The sequence below is a fragment of the Hypomesus transpacificus genome, chromosome 11 (assembly GCF_021917145.1).
Source record: "Hypomesus transpacificus isolate Combined female chromosome 11, fHypTra1, whole genome shotgun sequence".
NCBI classification, from domain to species: domain Eukaryota; kingdom Metazoa; phylum Chordata; class Actinopteri; order Osmeriformes; family Osmeridae; genus Hypomesus; species Hypomesus transpacificus.
The window spans coordinates 11,991,390-12,009,091 of record NC_061070.1 but is presented as its reverse complement, the minus strand read 5'-3'; the positions used below and the strand labels follow the sequence as shown (position 1 = coordinate 12,009,091).

The 17,702-nt window shown below is 44.4% G+C and overlaps 3 protein-coding genes across 6 annotated transcripts in view; 2 read left to right on the top strand and 1 right to left on the bottom strand.

Moving 5' to 3' along the window:
* Position 1: 1 nt before the first annotated feature.
* Positions 2-6,940, bottom strand: LOC124473521 (inhibitor of nuclear factor kappa-B kinase subunit alpha-like). Of its 4 annotated transcripts, none has more exons than XR_006956728.1 (21): positions 6,593-6,940; positions 6,300-6,420; positions 6,014-6,108; positions 5,607-5,794; positions 5,381-5,469; positions 5,194-5,283; positions 4,968-5,092; positions 4,676-4,783; positions 4,450-4,585; positions 3,888-4,088; positions 3,658-3,760; positions 3,197-3,320; positions 2,782-2,933; positions 2,422-2,483; positions 2,144-2,253; positions 1,979-2,028; positions 1,754-1,862; positions 1,412-1,561; positions 934-1,076; positions 716-815; positions 2-495 (listed from the first exon to the last, which is right to left on the bottom strand). XR_006956728.1 is itself a non-coding variant. In XM_047029040.1 (21 exons), the coding sequence occupies exons 2-21, from the start codon at positions 6,390-6,392 to the stop codon at positions 385-387; spliced, it is 2,343 nt and encodes a 780-aa protein (XP_046884996.1). In that variant the 5' UTR covers positions 6,393-6,420; positions 6,587-6,939; the 3' UTR covers positions 2-384. The 4 variants fall into 4 exon arrangements, 3 of the variants coding, with proteins under 3 accessions (XP_046884996.1, XP_046884995.1, XP_046884997.1); XM_047029040.1 differs by having other exon boundaries at positions 1,412-1,565; positions 6,587-6,939; XM_047029039.1 differs by having other exon boundaries at positions 1,412-1,565; positions 6,593-6,939.
* Positions 6,941-9,694: 2,754 nt separating this feature from the next.
* On the top strand, positions 9,695-14,240 carry LOC124473665 (tissue-type plasminogen activator-like). Its single transcript, XM_047029301.1, has 11 exons — positions 9,695-9,935; positions 10,852-10,934; positions 11,057-11,126; positions 11,400-11,544; positions 12,163-12,254; positions 12,381-12,437; positions 12,610-12,784; positions 12,944-13,089; positions 13,186-13,326; positions 13,429-13,577; positions 13,688-14,240. The coding sequence occupies exons 2-11, from the start codon at positions 10,878-10,880 to the stop codon at positions 13,880-13,882; spliced, it is 1,227 nt and encodes a 408-aa protein (XP_046885257.1). The 5' UTR covers positions 9,695-9,935; positions 10,852-10,877; the 3' UTR covers positions 13,883-14,240.
* Positions 14,241-17,643: 3,403 nt separating this feature from the next.
* LOC124473747 (vinculin) overlaps positions 17,644-17,702 on the top strand; it is a 16,098-nt gene continuing 16,039 nt past the window's right edge. Inside the window, exon 1 of the mRNA XM_047029411.1 lies at positions 17,644-17,702. This exon is cut by the window's right edge and continues 462 nt beyond it. The gene's annotated coding sequence lies outside the window, so the exon portion shown is untranslated.

The following is a 17,702-nucleotide window of genomic DNA, read 5'->3' as shown; positions in this document are numbered from 1 at the left end:
GTCTTCTTTAAAACTTTATCAATCACATACAAACACACAAATGTAAACTCGTCATATCCTGCAATGAAATAAGAATAAATTATGTGGTTGCATCATATCTCAATTAACTTCATTGTCTTACAAGATAGTATTTCAACTTTACAAAGGCATCATCCTAATGGTGTCTGTAAAATGCATGTTATGTGCTCACAGACACATATTATGGCTTTCTTCACAATGTTGACACATTTTTTTACATTGCGTCATTAGATTACTCTGCTTCTGTCGTGCAACTATGCAGACATCCAGTCTGTGTTGAAATATGTGCGATGCATACAGACATAATCTAGCCATAGTTCCTTCCAAATAAGCACTTGTTTGAAAAGTCCACGTTCACCCGAGGGCTTATGGGAGGGAGGTAGTGGCCTTCACAGAGCCGGGGCTTTGCTGGCTCTCAAACCACTGAAGTGAAGCATACATCCCTGATCCATACTGGGTCCAGCTCCAGTCCTGCTCCTGCAGGCCACACAGGCAGGGTCACAGGGTCAGGCATGCCTCTGCACATGGTCCATTAACACTGCATGCACATCCTCACGCCTGCCTTACTAGTGACATATCAGCCAAACATAAACCCAAGCCAATACAAAACAGTAAAACATACGTTTTACACGTTAACACATAAACGCATGAGTACTGCCGACTAACGCTCACATACAGCACGCTCACAAACATGTACCATGACGCTGTGCTCCATGTGCTGAGCGGTCTTCTGCATGAGCGACGTCAGCTGGCTCAGGTATTGTTGGTTCTCCTCTAACAGGTGGCAAACTGGCTCACTAAGAGAGGGAAGAAAAACAGAAAATGTGCCTGTGTGACAGAGAGAAGAGTGACATGACAGTGCTTCAAATACCCGTTGTGTGATATGATCTAATAGGTCGATGTCATAGGCCTCACTGGTCGTTGGCCCCCGGCAGGAACGTGTTGGGAGGAGGTAGGCCGTCTTTGGTCGGAGGCTGGTACACATGCAGTGTGGAGGACTGTGGGAGGCTGCGCGCCTTGGTGAGGGGGGGCAGAGAGCTGGGACAGGTGCTCAGGGCCTACACACATGCACAAACGGGCACAAACACACAGTTTAAACACTTGAATTGAAAGGATTCATTTCCCATTCGTGAGTTGGGGAGTCACCGACAAATGTGTTCATCCAAGAGTGTGTGTGTGTGTACCCGAGTATATATATATATACATATAGACACGTATATATGTAGTACATATAGACACGTATATATATATATACATATAGACACGTATATATGTATATACATATAGACACGTATATATGTAGTACATATAGACACGTATATATATATATACATATAGACACGTATATATGTAGTACATTGGATGCATGAGCATCGGCGTGTCCATAACTCACACAGTCACAGGCAATCTTGAGAAGGTGCCAGAACTCTCGCTGTCTCTTCAACTGCATCTGCGTGACCGCAATCTCCGCCGCCTTTATGCCCTCCACGGCCACGTCCAGCTTGGGAAACAGATCCACCATATGCCGCTTACACAGCGCGGTCTTACTGGGAGGAGGGACGGATCGAACGAGAGGCAAGCAGAGACAGACGGAATCAGAGACGCCGGGAAACCATTTCGATGACGTGTGTGTGTGGGCGCGAGCGTGCGTGCGTGTGTACGTCAAAGAATTTTGCGCGTGCATGTTTGAAGACGTTGCCCGTGTTGTGCGCGCGTAGAGCTGTGTGCGACGTACCCGAGATGGGTGTAGAGGTCTCTCAGGACTCGATCGTGGTTCTGAATGGTCTGAATGATGGCCTTCACCATGTCGGAGCTGTCACTGTAGCCATGAGGGGGGTCAGCACCTGCACACGCACACACAGCACAGCATACATTCGGTGTCATCAGAATGAACCTGAGCTGATTTCAACAACATCCCACTCGGGCACACCTCAGCTCCCTGTCATGGGATCCGACTCACTTTTGCATTTGAGGGTCAACTTCTTATAGAGGCCAATGGCCGTCTCCATTCTGAGGAAAAACAAACATTTCTATTAGCCACCTTCCCCAAACAGGAAAAACATTACAAATAGGACAAACACACATAGGCCAGCATTGATTAAAAGGAGTGGACGTTGATACGAACATCTGTTCCATGAAGTCTTCTTGTTTCCTGGCAAAGGGACTCCTTTCCAGCTCCCAAATCTCATGATGGAGAGACACAATTTCCTCATCAAGATAGCTCACCTCCGCTGCCTAAACGCACACGCACACACACAGTACAGTACAGTACAGTAAGTATGAGTAGGGAATTTTTCAGAAGAGTAGCTTTAAGTTAAGGAGTAGAGAACAGTGAGGTAAAGATGAGTAGATTTGTCAAAAGAAAACAGAGTAAAACCAAAACAAGAGTTCACTTGAATCTACCTGTCCAAACTCCATTGCCTTCTCTTGGTTGTCCTCCCAGGCCTTGAGCATCTTCTCTGAGGCTGCAGCACACGGAATAAACAACAAAGCAGCAGAGTTGAGGCTCACTGGGTTTCAAATCAAATCGTATTTGCTTTGACCATTTCAACACGCAATCGAACAATACTTCACGACAAAGGCCAATGTGTTTGAACCAGCCTTGAGAGAAGGTCAGGCCAGCCTGCCCTCAATAACTCTCTAGAGTATTGTACCGTTTATGATCAATACTGTGCTGTATGAGTATATGGTTTTGTTGAGTATGAGAGTGTGCGGAAGGGGGGGGGGGGGGGTCACAGCAGGGTGTGAGCAAGGAGCCCTCACAGATGCCAGTGTCTCTCTGCTGGGAGTACAGCTCCAGATCGTGCTGAATGCTGCACCTGAAGAAGGTCAGCTTGGCTCGAAGCTGCTGGGACTGGGAGAACAGGAGGTTCTTATACCTGGTCAGGTTGGTGTTGTAACGCAGCACACTCAACCTAGACAAACACACACACACACAAGCAAGACATTGCAAGATAGACAGCTAGGACACGTGTGCACTCATAATTACATTTCCACACAACGTGTTTAAATGACTTAACTAACTTGTTCCAAATGTACAAAATACTAAAAGATTGACACAAAGCAAATGCTTAAAATAAAATGTTGTCCGAGTTACAATTATTTGAGGTAGTTACATTTCCCCAAATACGCTTCAGTTGCAAAACATATGCTGAGTTCTGACTGTGTATAGACCTACATGGCAGCCCTCTGTCCCTGGTACAGGCGGGCGTAGTCTTCCCTGAGGCCACAGATGTAGCTGACCGCATCCCTCCACACCTTCCGGAGGGCCGTCAGGGGCAGCTGGGTCTTAGTCTCCCTCACTGAGTCAAGCCAAACACAGGCGGCCATCAAAGATGGGACCGAGTGACACGCGCATCAACTCAACAGTTGAATTGGTTGAACAGCTACGCGGCTATAAATACCGCCGTTGACTAGCCAGCTTTTCGGCGATGTTCCAGGCTACAAACCCGCGGGCACTGACACAGAGTCATCTCAACCTCATTTCAACAGGCGGCTTTACAGCAGATGGAGTCATCGGTCGTATCAAATTCAAAGAAAGTGTATGCATGCTCAGTCGTGAATTTTCACCCCACTACAGTGTCTCATGGCATACCCGTTGGCCCTTAATCAGGCTGATGTAGTGGTGTTACAGCCTACCGATGAAGTTGACGCTGTCAGGGACAGGTCTAGGAGTGAAAGGGCCGGTGTACTTCGTCAGGCTCTTGTCAAACAGGTACACTAAGCAGTTGTCCCACCCTCGCTGAGGAAAGAGTCATTGGAGTGTTTGGCGCATGTTATATTATTTTGTCATTGTACTTCCTAAAGTTGTCACCGGTGAGGGCAATTCCTGGTCATCAGAATTTAAGAGGAAGGGGGTAAAAACACACCGGTCCATCAGGGAGGCAGTAGACGGGCGATGGTCGGGGGTCCAGTGAGACTCCAGTATCCAGCAGCAGCTCCTGGCTGAGGGAGGGGATGTGTGTTTGAGTGTGGGTCTCCAAGCGCAGCTGGAGGGAGTGCAGGCCCTCCTCACTCCCCAGCACCAGGGAGTGCAGCTGGGTTGATGACATGTCCAGCACATGGATCACCTGGAGGATGGGGATGTTTTTTTTTTTTTTTTTACGTATATTTTCAGCTTGATTGGATACATTTAGTTAGACAGTAAATACAAGGGAGAGAGAAAACTGAAAACATGCAGAAATGGCCTGAGACGGAATTGAACCTGGGCCGCTATGTGAGGGCCTCAGCCCATATGGTACACACCCTACCCAGCGTGCCCGCTAGGATATTTTTTCATGTCTGATCCACTTCTCCAAAAATAATTCTACATAGTTAAAGTACTGACGGGATTATAGTTTCCAATATAGGTGTCACAATTCATTCTGCGGTAATATTGGTTAACAGACCCTTTGTCGACCATTCAAAGATCTGGTGTGTGTGTGAGTCTACCTTCATCTCCAGAATGTTCTGCAGAGCAGTGTAGCAGACGTGCTGGTGTGTGTCTGGGTCCAGCCCTCCACCCCTTTCAGCTGGGTCCCACAACAGCAGCATCCTCAGGAGACGCTCCACCGGCTCCAACAAAGCCCTACACACACACACACAGATTGGAGTAACTACTGCTTGGTGGCGTACCATTACACTGTAGCCCTGGCTAGGTCGTGTCTGGCTGATTTACTTGCTCAGGTTGTTGGGGTAGGGCAGGTGTGTTGAGAATTTGACTTCTCCGTTCATATCCTCAACCGCCATGATGTCGTCAGCACCTTTGTTCTTCACCTTCCCAATACTGTAGAAACAAGCATAGTCAGCAGCCAGTAGGGCAAAGGTGCACTTACAGAAAGCAAGATATAGTTTTTTCTTCTTCACATACACACTTGAATACAATAGCTAAATAAATCCTTATTATAGGCACTGGCAAAGGAAGTAGAAGACACACAATGAAATAATGACCCAGAGGGAAATGTACTCACCACTGTACAGGGTTTGAGTGGTGCAAAAAAGGCCGAAAGCCACATGTGCACTCAAAGAGGATGATTCCGAAACTCCAGTAGTCCACTGTAAATGAGTAGGGCTTCTCTTCAAACAGCTCAGGGGCCTGACACACACACACACGCACACAGAGTAAGCTGTTGAGTTTGTTTCTTCCACGTCTGTGTCAGAGTACTTGTAAGAAGCAAGAGGTACAGAGCTTCTCACCAGGTACTGCAGAGTCCCAACAAAGGAAGTACAGAGACTTCCCTGATCCAGGTCTTTGGCATAACCCAGATCGATGATCTTGTGTACAATCTACGGTAGAGTACAGTAGAGTAAAAACAGCAGATATGTTATAAAGCATCGAAGTAGGGTTCGAGGCGTGTGTATTTGCTTGTGTGTATGCCCTCACCTTCCCATTGGTCTCCTGTAGTACGATGTTCTCTGGCTTCAAATCTCTATGGATGATTTTATTTTCATGGAGGTACCTGATGCCAGACCCTGGGGTTGTATGGTAGAGTACGCTTAATAATTCCAGGAGAACATGCATGTACATACTCTATACCAAAGCATAATTAACCATGAATAACCTAAACATGAGTTAAACAGATACCATTTTTAGGTTCAGGTTACATTACCGACGTCATTAAGGAGCGAGACTATCTCGCTCTCCTTCAGTCCGCTGTAGTTCTCTGGCTTGTTGAGCCGCTTGCGCAGGTCTCCCTTGGTGCAGTACTCCATAGCCAACATGGGCAGGCCGTTGAGAGTGATGCAACTCATCTCCTTTGGCACCTCCCTGGCCCTCACCACATTCACATGACTCAACCTAGGGCAGCAATACACACACAGATGGATGGGGACAGGGAGGCAGGAAGGAAATATTTTTGTTATGGTCATTGTGACAGCATAGCTGACACTTTCATTGAACATGAATCACAGAACATATATGGACACAGCTGATGGTTACGGTACTGTTATACACACTGTTCAGGGGATTTTGGTGTAGCTAGCTTTAAAGTGTGAGAAGGTCTGTTTGATGACTGACTTCTTCATAATCTGTATTTCTCTGGTCCAGTGGCATTTGTGCTTTGAGTTCAACTCAAGGAGGCACTGTTTTACAGCAATTTTCTCTGCGGTCTCCTGTTCCAAACGCGCGCACACACACACACCCACACACACATATCAACAAAAAGACATAGTTAGAAATACAAATAATTGATCCCTGTAGAGAAATGTGGTGCTTCTCCAAAAATCATAATCAACATATGCCTTAGTAGACAAATAAAATGCACCTGTAACCTTAAGGTAACTTGGGTGTATTCATGACTAACCTGGTGCTGGTACATGTAAACATCTCCAAACCCCCCTGTCCCCAGCCGCTCCTTCATCTCCCATGGCCCGCAGACGTGGGTCTGCTTCAGCATGGCTCTCTCCGTAGCTTACGTTGGCTGTCTGAGGAAAGGAATGTGGAGGCACACAAACACACGCAACAGATATTGAATGCTACATTAGGTACAGTTTAACACTACACACTAGCAGGTTTCTCGTATTAGCTGAAATTAGCATAACAGCAACAGCTAACAAGGAATTTCTTCTATTGATTTGATCATTCACAAACCTTTACCTTGACAGGATTGGAATACTTCTGTTAGCTATCGATGTATCACATCTGTCAAGTCAAAACCAGATTGTCACAGACACACATGTTGTCAATCAGTTTCCCTGTTGTTCAGAGTACAGTACAGTAACACACACACACTGGACGTCGTTCCTTAAAGGTGATACTGGCAAAACGCAAACAAATGTATCCTGTGGCTACTTTGGTTTTCAAATTTAAAAAAAAAACATCGAATCAATCTAATGTAAGTAAACTGTTAGGTTAGGCCTATGCTAGATAGCTAACTTTAGCTGGTTTAGTTTTACTTTCGAGTAGTTTCACGACCCAAACAAGGCAGCGCGCAGCCTGCGTGCGCATGCGCGTCAAAATAACCTCACTCGGCTTCAGCAGTGGTTCCGAAACTGTGGGCAAGAGGTAGGCTACGGTACTATTGCTGATGAACTAGGAATTAATTACAATCGGAGGAAAAGCCAGAATATGTATAACATTTGAACGTCAGTTCATTGTTTCGTGTATATCCCTCTGCTTCCAACTTTCCAATAGTAGCATGGAAGCAACACAGATATCTGACACAGTGACACATTTGACAAATAAATAGACAGAGACAGAGGCGTTGTTAGACATAAAACTTTTCTGGGGCACAGGCCCCCTGGCCAGACATTAGATTACAAAAAAAAGATTCGTCAAATTAACAGTGCATGATATAACATTTACATGTATTTTTTTTAGCAGACGCTCTTATCCAGAGCGACTTACAGTAAGTAGAGGGACATTCCCCGAAGTAAGTAGGGTGAAGTGCCTTGCCCAAGGACACAACGTCATTTTTCACTTCCAGGAATCGAACCAGCAACCTTCGGATTACTAGACCAATTCCCTAATCGCTCAGCCAGCTGACTCCCTACGAAGTTAAATACAGTTCATGTTATCAACAAAACAATACTGTAGAACTGGTAAACTTCACTTTTTCAACACATTTATCACTACACAACTCATTGCAGTTACTAGACCTATGTTCTTAGGTAGAGAAAGATAGTGACACAGATACAGAGTTTCCAAAGACATGATTAGCAGAGGATGTTTTGAAGCAACACCTAACAGCAATAGTTTCTTGTCTATAAAGTGTTTCGAAATGAATATTACACTGAGGAGCCAGCGCAGTAGAGCTGCAATACCTGAGTCAACATGGATTTACAGTATGTGAAGTGTTCTGCAAAAAGATGAAGTAAATCAGTTTTTCAAGGGACTAAAATGGACAAATTTAAAATTGACACGTGGCTCTCATTAAAAGACATTGGAGTAGGCCAAGTTTCCACTTGGTGTGTTTGTCGGTATACAAAGAAAAGTTGGGAGAAACACAAAATATTTGTGAAGTAAGTTAAACACCTATAGAGATGTTTCAATAGTATTATATAAAATTGATAGGGGGCAATCAATTATGAAATAAATAATAATTGGTTAATGTCATGGGTGCATATTTCTCAACAATAATCAATATCAACTGTCTTAAAAAAAATATATGTTCCAGCGATAAGGAACAGATGTGTGAATGACGTTTAGTTCTCAGAACAGTAGATGGATTCATTTATTTCCACAGTATTCACTTAGTAATCATACTGCTTCACTTGTATGTCTTTTTTTGTCTCACATCACAATGTTATGTGAGTACTTGCTTCTTGTGAGTCTCAATGCCAAGGCCGTGGGTATATCTGTTGAAGTAATCTTTTAATTGAATTCTTACAGGGGACAGTTAAAACTCATGTCATACTTATCAAGGGTAAGCTATGTAAGTAAGAGGAACATTGCTAAAGTAAAGTGACAATGACCTTTCTTTTATTAGTAAATAATGATAAGCCAAATAGTGAAACATTATATCCAAGACATGATACAAATGTACACCCCATGGGTAGAAATTTGAGAGTCAAATTTTAGAGATGTAAGCATAGCTTACATCACCCCCACTAAATAAAGGCCTGCTTGTCAAAATATTTCCAGTGGTGGTCACATCCAAAAATCCCCATATGCCAACGTTGGCCAGAAACACATTATTGTGACTATACATGAGTGGATGATGTAGGCTAGAATGTGTTGCAGCATCAAAAGGTGAATTCCCCTCCCTGGGGACCGGAAAGGTTGGTAAATCATCAGACAACATATATTTCTCAATGTGTGAAGAATGAGGTCATTGTCTTTTGGAATTGTTCACAGAAAAAAGGGAGGGCTATTTTTCTCAAATGTGTATAATATGTTTTTAGTATTTTGTAAATAAATAAAATGTTGTAACATTGAGTTATTTGTTGTAACGTATTTAATCACCATATTAATCATATTGGCTTGCTACAGCTGTAATACACACTTGTTTTCCAGTAATGATCTTGTTTTCTGTATGACGTGGAGTTATGTCCAGACAATTACATATTCAGTCTTCAATGTCAGTGTCTTCTTCAAAGTATTTTCCACAGGGCACAGAGCACATTATGAATTAAAGACCTGCATATGATTCTTAAGGCTAAAGATTTGACCGTTTTTTTCATTTACTATTTAAGTGAGGACCCACAATTCACTCCCATTCAGTGTTAATCCAGATTTAATGTTTAATTACATTAAGGGGATACGTTTAGGGTTAGGGGCAATGCAACAAACAAATCCTAACCCTAAACTGAACTTTTAACGTTAATCTAATCCTAACATTAATTCTGACCCTGACTATAAACCTCCCCGAACCCCCTACAAATAGCACTTGAAGCTGTGGTGCCCAAGAGGTATAGTTTTTCTCTGTTTACCATGCTTGTCACTATCCTTTCTATCCTGGTTTTCTAGTCCCCACAAGAGTCCTTCAACAAGACCATGCACACACACACAATGCATATACACAAACATAGATGCCTAAATGCTAATGCTGCTAAAATGAATTCTTCAGACATCATGTTGTAATTTCAGGCAAAATGTTTTTGATGGGTCTGTGTCCATATAAGGATATTTTGCCATGACCACATTGAATGACAGCTGTAAGAAGTGTGAGAAGTGGTTGTAATTTGTGTGTGTGTGTGTTTAAGTGTATTTGTATGTGTGTGTACACTTCCCACCAATTTATAACCCCTCCCACTGTCTCTTTGCAGATTTATAACAGAGACCTTGATGGGCAGAGACACTCAAAGTCTATGAAGCAACATTGTGGGAACTCAGCAGAACACAAGAAGAGGCCGCAGAAGACCTTTTGTCAAGCATCCAATCATCTGGACCTGGAACCAAAACAGAAAAACCAGAAACAGAACCAACAAGCAGCAAATAAGAAAGTAGAATCAACAGAGGGAAGAAGTACAACTTGGTCTTGATCAGGTCCAGCTTGGAGGTAAACTGATACAGCTTTAATATTGATTAATAATTGGTTTGGGTTGACTGCAGCATGTTGAGTTGAGTTACGGAGAGACACACAATGGTTCTGAACGGGAAAACGACCCAAAATGCTTAAAGGTTTGAACCAGAGGTTGCATAATGAGTTCATAAATTACTCTTAGGATATTTTATTATTGTGTTAATATAATCTCGAAAAGAATTTGTTTCTCAATGAATAGACATATGTACATAATATTATATAAACAACGCCACGCAAGTACTTATTTACACAGTCACAGAGATACATGGTCGAGTGAGTACAACAAATCAAGATTCTAGATAAAGACATGGAAGAATACTATCTGGATTCATTGTTTGGGTGAAAACTAATGTGAAAGTAGTGTACATTGTGCATAGAGTCTAGGAATGTCCTGTGTCTTATGGTGTTTAAAGATAGTGGTGGATTACTGTCAGTCTCCACATTGAGGGTCTCTCTCACCGTGGGGTGCATCCAGCTCTCTAAAACCCAGCATCAAGATACACGTTGAATTCTATTTTTGCATTTTATGCTGTATACATACCTATACCAGTCTCACACACATACACACACATGCACACACACACACGCACACAATTTACTATACTACAGTGCACTGGGCTTAATGGTTAATCATGTGACAGTGTTCTATTCCTAGATGTAGGCTTTTGAGATGTGTGTGTGTGTGTGAACATGGGTGTATGCGTGTGTACCTGGGTGTATGCGTGTGTACGTGGGTGTATGCATGTGTACGTCGTGTGTGTATGTGTGTGTACGTGGGTGTATGCGTGTGTACATGGGTGTATGCGTGTGCGCAGTACTGAGTGTATCTTTAACTCCAAAGAAGGGAATCAGCGGTTTGGGTTTCTCATTTCTGCAAACTGTGTTTTTCTAGACTTAAAAGAGGAAGCAGAGGTTGCAATGAACCTGCTACTTATTATATCGCTGGCGGCCACCATCCTCTCCAGTTATGCATCAGTAAGTATGAAAGAGGAAACTACTTTTAACACCTTTTTACAAAGTCATGCACACCATGAGCACATCTTTCTTTGTGTGCATACCTCAGTCAGTGTCATCTCTGACTCTATCTCCCCTTCCAGGTCACTAGAAGGACTTGGCCCTGGCACCGACGCCTGCGTTCCCCCCAGACTCCATCTGAAAAACAAAGAGGTGAGACTTCCTGGCATCTGTGGACTCAAATCAGTCATCATTAACAAAATAAACAACAAAGAACAACGCTTGCAAAAACAAATAAAAAACATTACGGCACTCTTTCCCAGAAACAGATTAAGCCAATTCAATAAAGATCTCAATGGAAAATGTTTTTTGTCAAGGACTAGACTTAATCCATGTCTAGGAAACTGGCCTTGATGTTTATTACACTAGAATTAGTCTTAACAAGTAAGTCTAACACGCAGACTTCCCCCTGTCATGTCTCTGCAGCGCAATGTCTGATTGGAAATGGGAGCGGTTACAGAGGTTCTGTTTCTGTGTCTGCCCGCGGCCACACTTGTTTGTCCTGGGACAAGTTCAGCAACATCGGAAAACAGGCTCTATCACAGGGCCTGGGCAAACACAACTTCTGCAGGTACTCTCTCTCTCTCTCTCTCTCTCTCTCTCTCTCTCTCTCTCTCTCTCTCTCTCTCTCTCTCTCTCTCTCTCTCTGTCTCTCTCTCTCAAGGCACATTATGAAATCAGAGCGTCATAACAGTCTTTCCACTCATTAGCTTCCAACTCCAGTTACCATTCATACAAAAGTGTCTGTGTGCAAGGATGTCATCCAGTTAACTGACACATCAAAATCATGTGTTTCTGAGGAAAATGTGGGTGTGTTTGTGTCTGTGTGTGTGTTGTGCTAATTATGGGTATTTTTAGGAAGTCTCTGATTACGTATCTGCTTCCTCTTCTGTCAGGAGTCACTCGTGGGAATCTATTTCTGAATTTTGTCAGAATTTCAGCAACAATGCTGTTTTGTTGATGTTCATCAAGCCTCCCTCTCCTTCCCTCTTCTTTCTTAGAGCTACGGAGTTAAGATAATTCTCCCATTAGTATTTGTATAAACCTGCCGTCAAAAACAGATGTACTTGTTGAGTACATCATTTCGTGTAGTTGCTGGATTCATTCATAGATTGGTTGTCGATTGTTAGTCAACTGATTCATTGGTTGGTTAATTATCCAGTGATGCAATGATTGATGCGGTTTTCAGGAACCCAGACCAAAGCTTGAATCCGTGGTGTCGGGTGCGAAGAAGACATCGAATCGTCAGAGAGTTGTGTCACATTCCCAAGTGTGACTCTGGTGAGTGACAAAGACCCACTCATAAGCATGTAGACACACACACACCTATGATTGTCTCCTTATATGACCTGTCCTAATGACCAGCGCACGCTCTAACATCCCTCTGTCTGCGCTGTGACACCTCAGATTCTCCTGTCACCACGTCTGTTCCTCACACTCCTCCATCTGCAGCTGTGGACACTGGTGAGTTGTCCACAATGACAGTGGAATAAGATGGTCCATGTCATACGGTACAATACTATATTATTAGTAATCAGTGGATCTGGTAGGGGCAATGCTATAGGTGGAGGTAGTAGGCCAAGTATTTCTGGATGAACTTCAATGACCTGACGTGGGTGTGTGTTTGTGCGTCCAGAGAATACGTGCGGGAAAAAAGTGGAGCAGCGTTATAAGATTGTTGGGGGTTCGGTCACACCTATCGAGGAACAGCCATGGACAGCGGCCATCTTTAAAGGCAAACGATACATGTGTGGAGGTTCCCTCATAGCTCCATGTTGGGTCCTCACGGCCGCTCACTGCTTTAGCGATAGGTAAAATACACAACAAGGCACACATTCACACAGGCACGCATACAGGCACACACACACACACACACACATACATATAAGTGTCTGTGTAGTTCATGGTGTTTCATTGTGCAGGTGTACCTAATCATTTGTCTGTATGGTTTCTCACTATGTCTGCTACAGGATCACAGCCAAGGATATAACTGTGTATCTGGGGAAAAGCTCCATCAGAGAGACTGATGCCAACAGAGAGCAGAAGTTTGCTGTGGATCAGATTATCAACCATCAAGACTACATTCACTTTGAGGGAACTTACAATAACGACATAGGTGGGTGTGTGGAGTGTGGCGTATGTCTGTGTGTGTAAGTAGGGACAAACATGGGTTTGACTCAGTGTGTGTGCGCGTGGGGATTGTCTCTTGCAGCCCTGCTGAAGCTGAAAAGCAAAGCCGGGGTGTGCGCCGTGCGGACCAAGGCTGTGAGGACGGCGTGTCTTCCCCCGCCTCTCACCCAGCTGCCCCTCGGTGCGGCGTGCACCATCGCAGGACATGGGAAAGAGAGATTGGGTGTGTACAACCTCTGAACACTTAAGTCCTCACATAACACACACATTCACACATGTTGGGCTCCTGATGAAGACGAAGCCTTGATGTGGTGTATCTTTACAGGAGCATGGGAGTTCTCTCCTAAACTGAAAGAGGCCAACGTTGCCCTACTCTCTCGGGACCTCTGCAACAGCGAGAGTTACTATAATAAAAGCGTCACAGAGAACATGTTCTGTGCTGCGGTTCCTGACTGGAGCAGGGACTCCTGTCATGTAAGTGTGTATGTGGTGGAAGTGGGGGATAGTGTGCATATGAGAGTGTGTGTGTGTGAGTGAATAATGTGACGTCAATTACGTTAACAGCCATCTCCTGTCTTCCGCAGGGTGACTCGGGTGGACCGCTGATGTACGAAGTGTCTGGAAGGGTGTTTGTGTTCGGCGTGGTGAGCTGGGGCGATGGCTGTGCCTTAAAGAACAAACCTGGGGTGTACACGCGCGTCACCAACTACAACAGCTGGATCGCTGAGAAAACAGGGCTCCCTGCCTACACCGCAGGAGTCATGTACCCCCAGAAGTGAGTTTGAATAGTAGACAGAGAGAGGAGAGTGGAACAGGAGATAAGATGAGGCAGCTATAGTTTGAGAGACAGGCAGAATAACCGACCTAGCTATCATACCTGATGTCCGCCGCTTATGCCTTGTTCCTGCATAGAGAGCATCGTCCTTCGTGGAACCATTTGATGTAATGGTATTTGTTATGTATTTTATTGGAATATTTATTCACGACTTTATTGTATTTTCATTAAAAAGTAATTTATTAAATATTTGTTTTCTATAAAATCCATGTATTTTGTCATAAAATTGTACATGTTAAATATTTTGATACATGGGCACATCTGTCCAACTGTTTTCTTTTATTGCATATAAAGTTTATTTCCACATACTTTGCACAACATAAGCCTCTTTTTTATGATTAATTGTGTGTAAAAATTGAAAACTGACCTTGCATACTTATAACACACACACATTTCAGAAGCATCAAGTTCTACTTCTAATTTCTCCCCAAAACCTTCTGCCTTCTTGCACCTGGAGTTGTGATGCCATCATCACTCTCCAGCTGTCTTGTTGGTAAACTGTGTCTAACGAGAAATGAGACCTTCAGGGTTTCCTCTGAAATGTATGACTAAGCCAACCCATTCCATTGCAGACCTTGAAAAAGCCCAGGGTTTAGATTCTGGATCTGCCTGGCCAGACTCCAAGCCTGCCGAAGAACAATGCCAGAGGGGTTAAAACTTGCACAATCATCCTGTGATACTCTACATTTGTTAATATCACTAGAGGGCGCTAGAGGACACTATTCAACAGAATGTGTCTTTCCCAGCCCTCCACACCTCAGACCAGCAGCAAACGCCCTCAGATCACCAGAGCCTACAGACCTGCCGCTCATAACCAGCTGGTCCTTGTGTGTGTCATGGTGCCCTCTTCTTAACTTGACTGTCTCTCGAACCCAGCATATCTCTCAGAGACTATACTGTATTATACTGTAATAATAGAGACTATACTGTACTATACTACAATGCATTCAAATAGAACATATGTGTTTCACTGTTGTGGACAGATGAAGAGCAGGTAGATCTCTCTCTGTCTGTCTGTCTGTCTGTCTGTCTGTCTGTCTGTCTGTCTGTCTGTCTCTCTCTCTCTCTCTCTCTCTCTCTCTCTCTCTCTCTCTCTCTCTCTCTCTCTCTCTCTCTCTCTGTCAGAGGTGTGTCTCTAATGAGTCTCATTAAGCTCAACAGTCGGATGAGTTCAGAGGGTATTTGAGGGGGAGAGGGAGACTAGGGGGGCCTCCAGGGGGCTCATCTCCTGTTACAAACCAGCATAAGGACACAGCCCACCCACTGAGCACACCCACGTAGGTTAGCACACAATCGCACACACAAAGAACCCCAGTGCACGCACAGGTCTTTAATACGTTTGGTATAGATGACTGTGAGAGGTCTCAGTTAACGGTTATTTCATCCAAGGCCCAGGCTGAGTGATTAGAGGCACACAAAAAGGGGGGGTGTATTCCCAGTCTCTCTTTTCTATTTGTCTCAACCTCACCAAATTCACCATCTCTTCTCTCTCTTTTTCTCTCTTTATTTGTTCTCTTCTTTTATTTCCTTTGTTTCTCTCTCTTTTCTCACTTGTCCATCTCTCTCCATCGCTTCTTGTGCTCCTCCTTTGTATTTTCCATAATGTCTCTTTCCACTGATCATCAGCTGACTGAGAGTGTGTTTGTGTGTGTGTTTATACTTATTTGCACTTCTGTGTCGAATGCCTCATTCATCTCTGAAAATACATCAACAGCAACGGCATAAACAAGAATGAGTCAGGGCCAACCAAAACGTACATCCACAGACCGATGACAAAGACACACACACATCCAGTACAGTACGTACACACAAATGCACACCGTCTGCACTACAGTGTTTAAACGTGTCTTCATTCAATTCGAGTTGCACTTCAAAGCACACACCTCAACGCTGGGATAATATTTTATTAAGAAGTGTTTAGACATTCCATCTGATTATGCTCACATTCCCAGCTACCGGGCTCCTACTGGGGGGGGTGTTTACACCACCTCTGACAAGGTTTACAGTAGAGATACACAGTTGACTTTATCCCTGTGGTCCACCTGCCTTATAGGGCTCTGAGGCGCCAGCACAGGAGCTCTATGAGGCTGTATAGCTCTTTATGGGCAAGCCCTGAGGGGGAATGGGACTGTGCAGTGTTACATGGGAAGAGAAAAAGAACGATAGCTAGAAGAGAGACAAAAAGGAGTGTAAAAGGGATGCAGAGAGAGACGAATGGGAGTAAGAGAGGAGAGACAGTTGAGAGTGCTGGCTGTTTTGTTAACCCCCCCCCACAGTAAAGTACAGCACAGAAGAAAGGAGAAGAGGAGTGAAGAGAAGAACAGTGAGGAGGAGAAGAAAGGGACTTAAAATATGACAGCATAATTGACATACGTACCAGTCCCAGGGGCTTTGTGCTAGAGGCGCCTGTTCATGTGTATGTTTTTTGGTGTGAATGCATGTGTAAGATGTGGTGTCAATATCAATACCACGACAGATATGCTTTTGTTGTCACTATCTGGACAAGAGAGTCCAACCTCTCTGCTTTGAGTGCATCTTTACTTAAACCCAACACCAGGACCAAACACTTTGTCTCTCTTCTCTGACACTCACTCACTCACACACTTTCTTTCTCTCTCTTCTTCAGACACACACACACACACACAAACACACACACTATAAGATCCTCCAGTCTCAGAGCTGGGTAGACGCTGGAGCTCTTGGGGGTATATAAATACCCCTACTCCGCTGCAGGGGGGCTCCGGTTTCTAGCCCCTGGATTCAGACAAGCTCCCCCTGTGAGCCAGGAGCCCACAGGAAGACCTCAACCACCGCAGAGCGACACAGAGAGACCACGAGGAGATACACACTGCAGAGACACGCTGACAGTGCACGCACACACTGCGGAGAAACTCCCCCTGATGACCAATGCAGGAAAACATACCCACACAATCTGTTTCCAAAACCGCACTTGGCTAAAATGCTGCCGTTGTTTTAGGCCAGTGGTTGGCGTTGGGCTTGTGTTTTTGAATACCCTCTTCTCCCTTTCCCAACTTTGCCGAGCAGCTTCTGTGGAGGATAAGGTAGGACCTGAAGAGGCTCTGAGGTGGGTCTCTCTCTCTCTCTCCCTTTCTCCCACTCCCTTTCCTCCTTCTCCCAATCTACGGGCGAGATTACACTTCCTGCCTCCTCCCCAGTCCTCTGTGCAGCAAACTGAATTCTCAGTCTTAATTTAGAGCTGGGCGTTGAGGCCTGGAGACATGAACTCCTGACCCACCTTTTAATGAAGACAGATCAGGTGACAGAGGGAGGGTCATCAGCATTATTAAATACACATCGCCATGGGTTCGTCCGTGTAGTGGCTACATGTGTACAGGATGTCGCCTTGTGCAGGCAACATCCAGATGAATCATAAAAAAGTGTATCATGGATTCTGACATGATTCTATCCTGTGTGGATCTCCAATACCGTCAGGGGCCCCGGCGATCAGAAGATGAGAACTGTAGGTCCACTATAAGGTTTGTTACTAGCCATGCTATCAATATGAAGTGTAGTAATAACTCATATCCCCCGCCTTCCCTCCCTCTCTCTCCCTCTCTGCTTCTTCCCGTTCTCTTCGTCTTGGAATCTCCTGACAGTAAGATACCCCCACACCAACACTTTCCTTTTCGGGCTACCGGGAATGCATGACGTAATTTGGGAGCAGCTCTTGCTTGTGCTAGCAGTCGGGTAGTGTGGAGAGTAGAGTATGCTGTGTGTGTGTTTATGTGTGTATGTGTGTGTGC

Bases quoted from the DNA above. Each gene is read 5' to 3' on its own strand.
- LOC124473521 (XM_047029040.1), bottom strand. From the start codon at position 6,392: ATGCTGAAGCAGACCCACGTCTGCGGGCCATGGGAGATGAAGGAGCGG. The intron at 6,109-6,299 runs GTTAGTCATGAA...CGTTTGGAACAG, and splicing joins TTTACATGTACCAGCACCAG to GAGACCGCAGAGAAAATTGC. The intron at 1,566-1,753 runs GTACGTCGCACA...CCCTCCTCCCAG, and splicing joins GACCTCTACACCCATCTCGG to TAAGACCGCGCTGTGTAAGC.
- LOC124473665 (XM_047029301.1), top strand. From the start codon at position 10,878: ATGAACCTGCTACTTATTATATCGCTGGCGGCCACCATCCTCTCCAGT. The intron at 12,255-12,380 runs GTGAGTGACAAA...GTGACACCTCAG, and splicing joins CATTCCCAAGTGTGACTCTG to ATTCTCCTGTCACCACGTCT. The intron at 13,578-13,687 runs GTAAGTGTGTAT...TGTCTTCCGCAG, and splicing joins GGAGCAGGGACTCCTGTCAT to GGTGACTCGGGTGGACCGCT.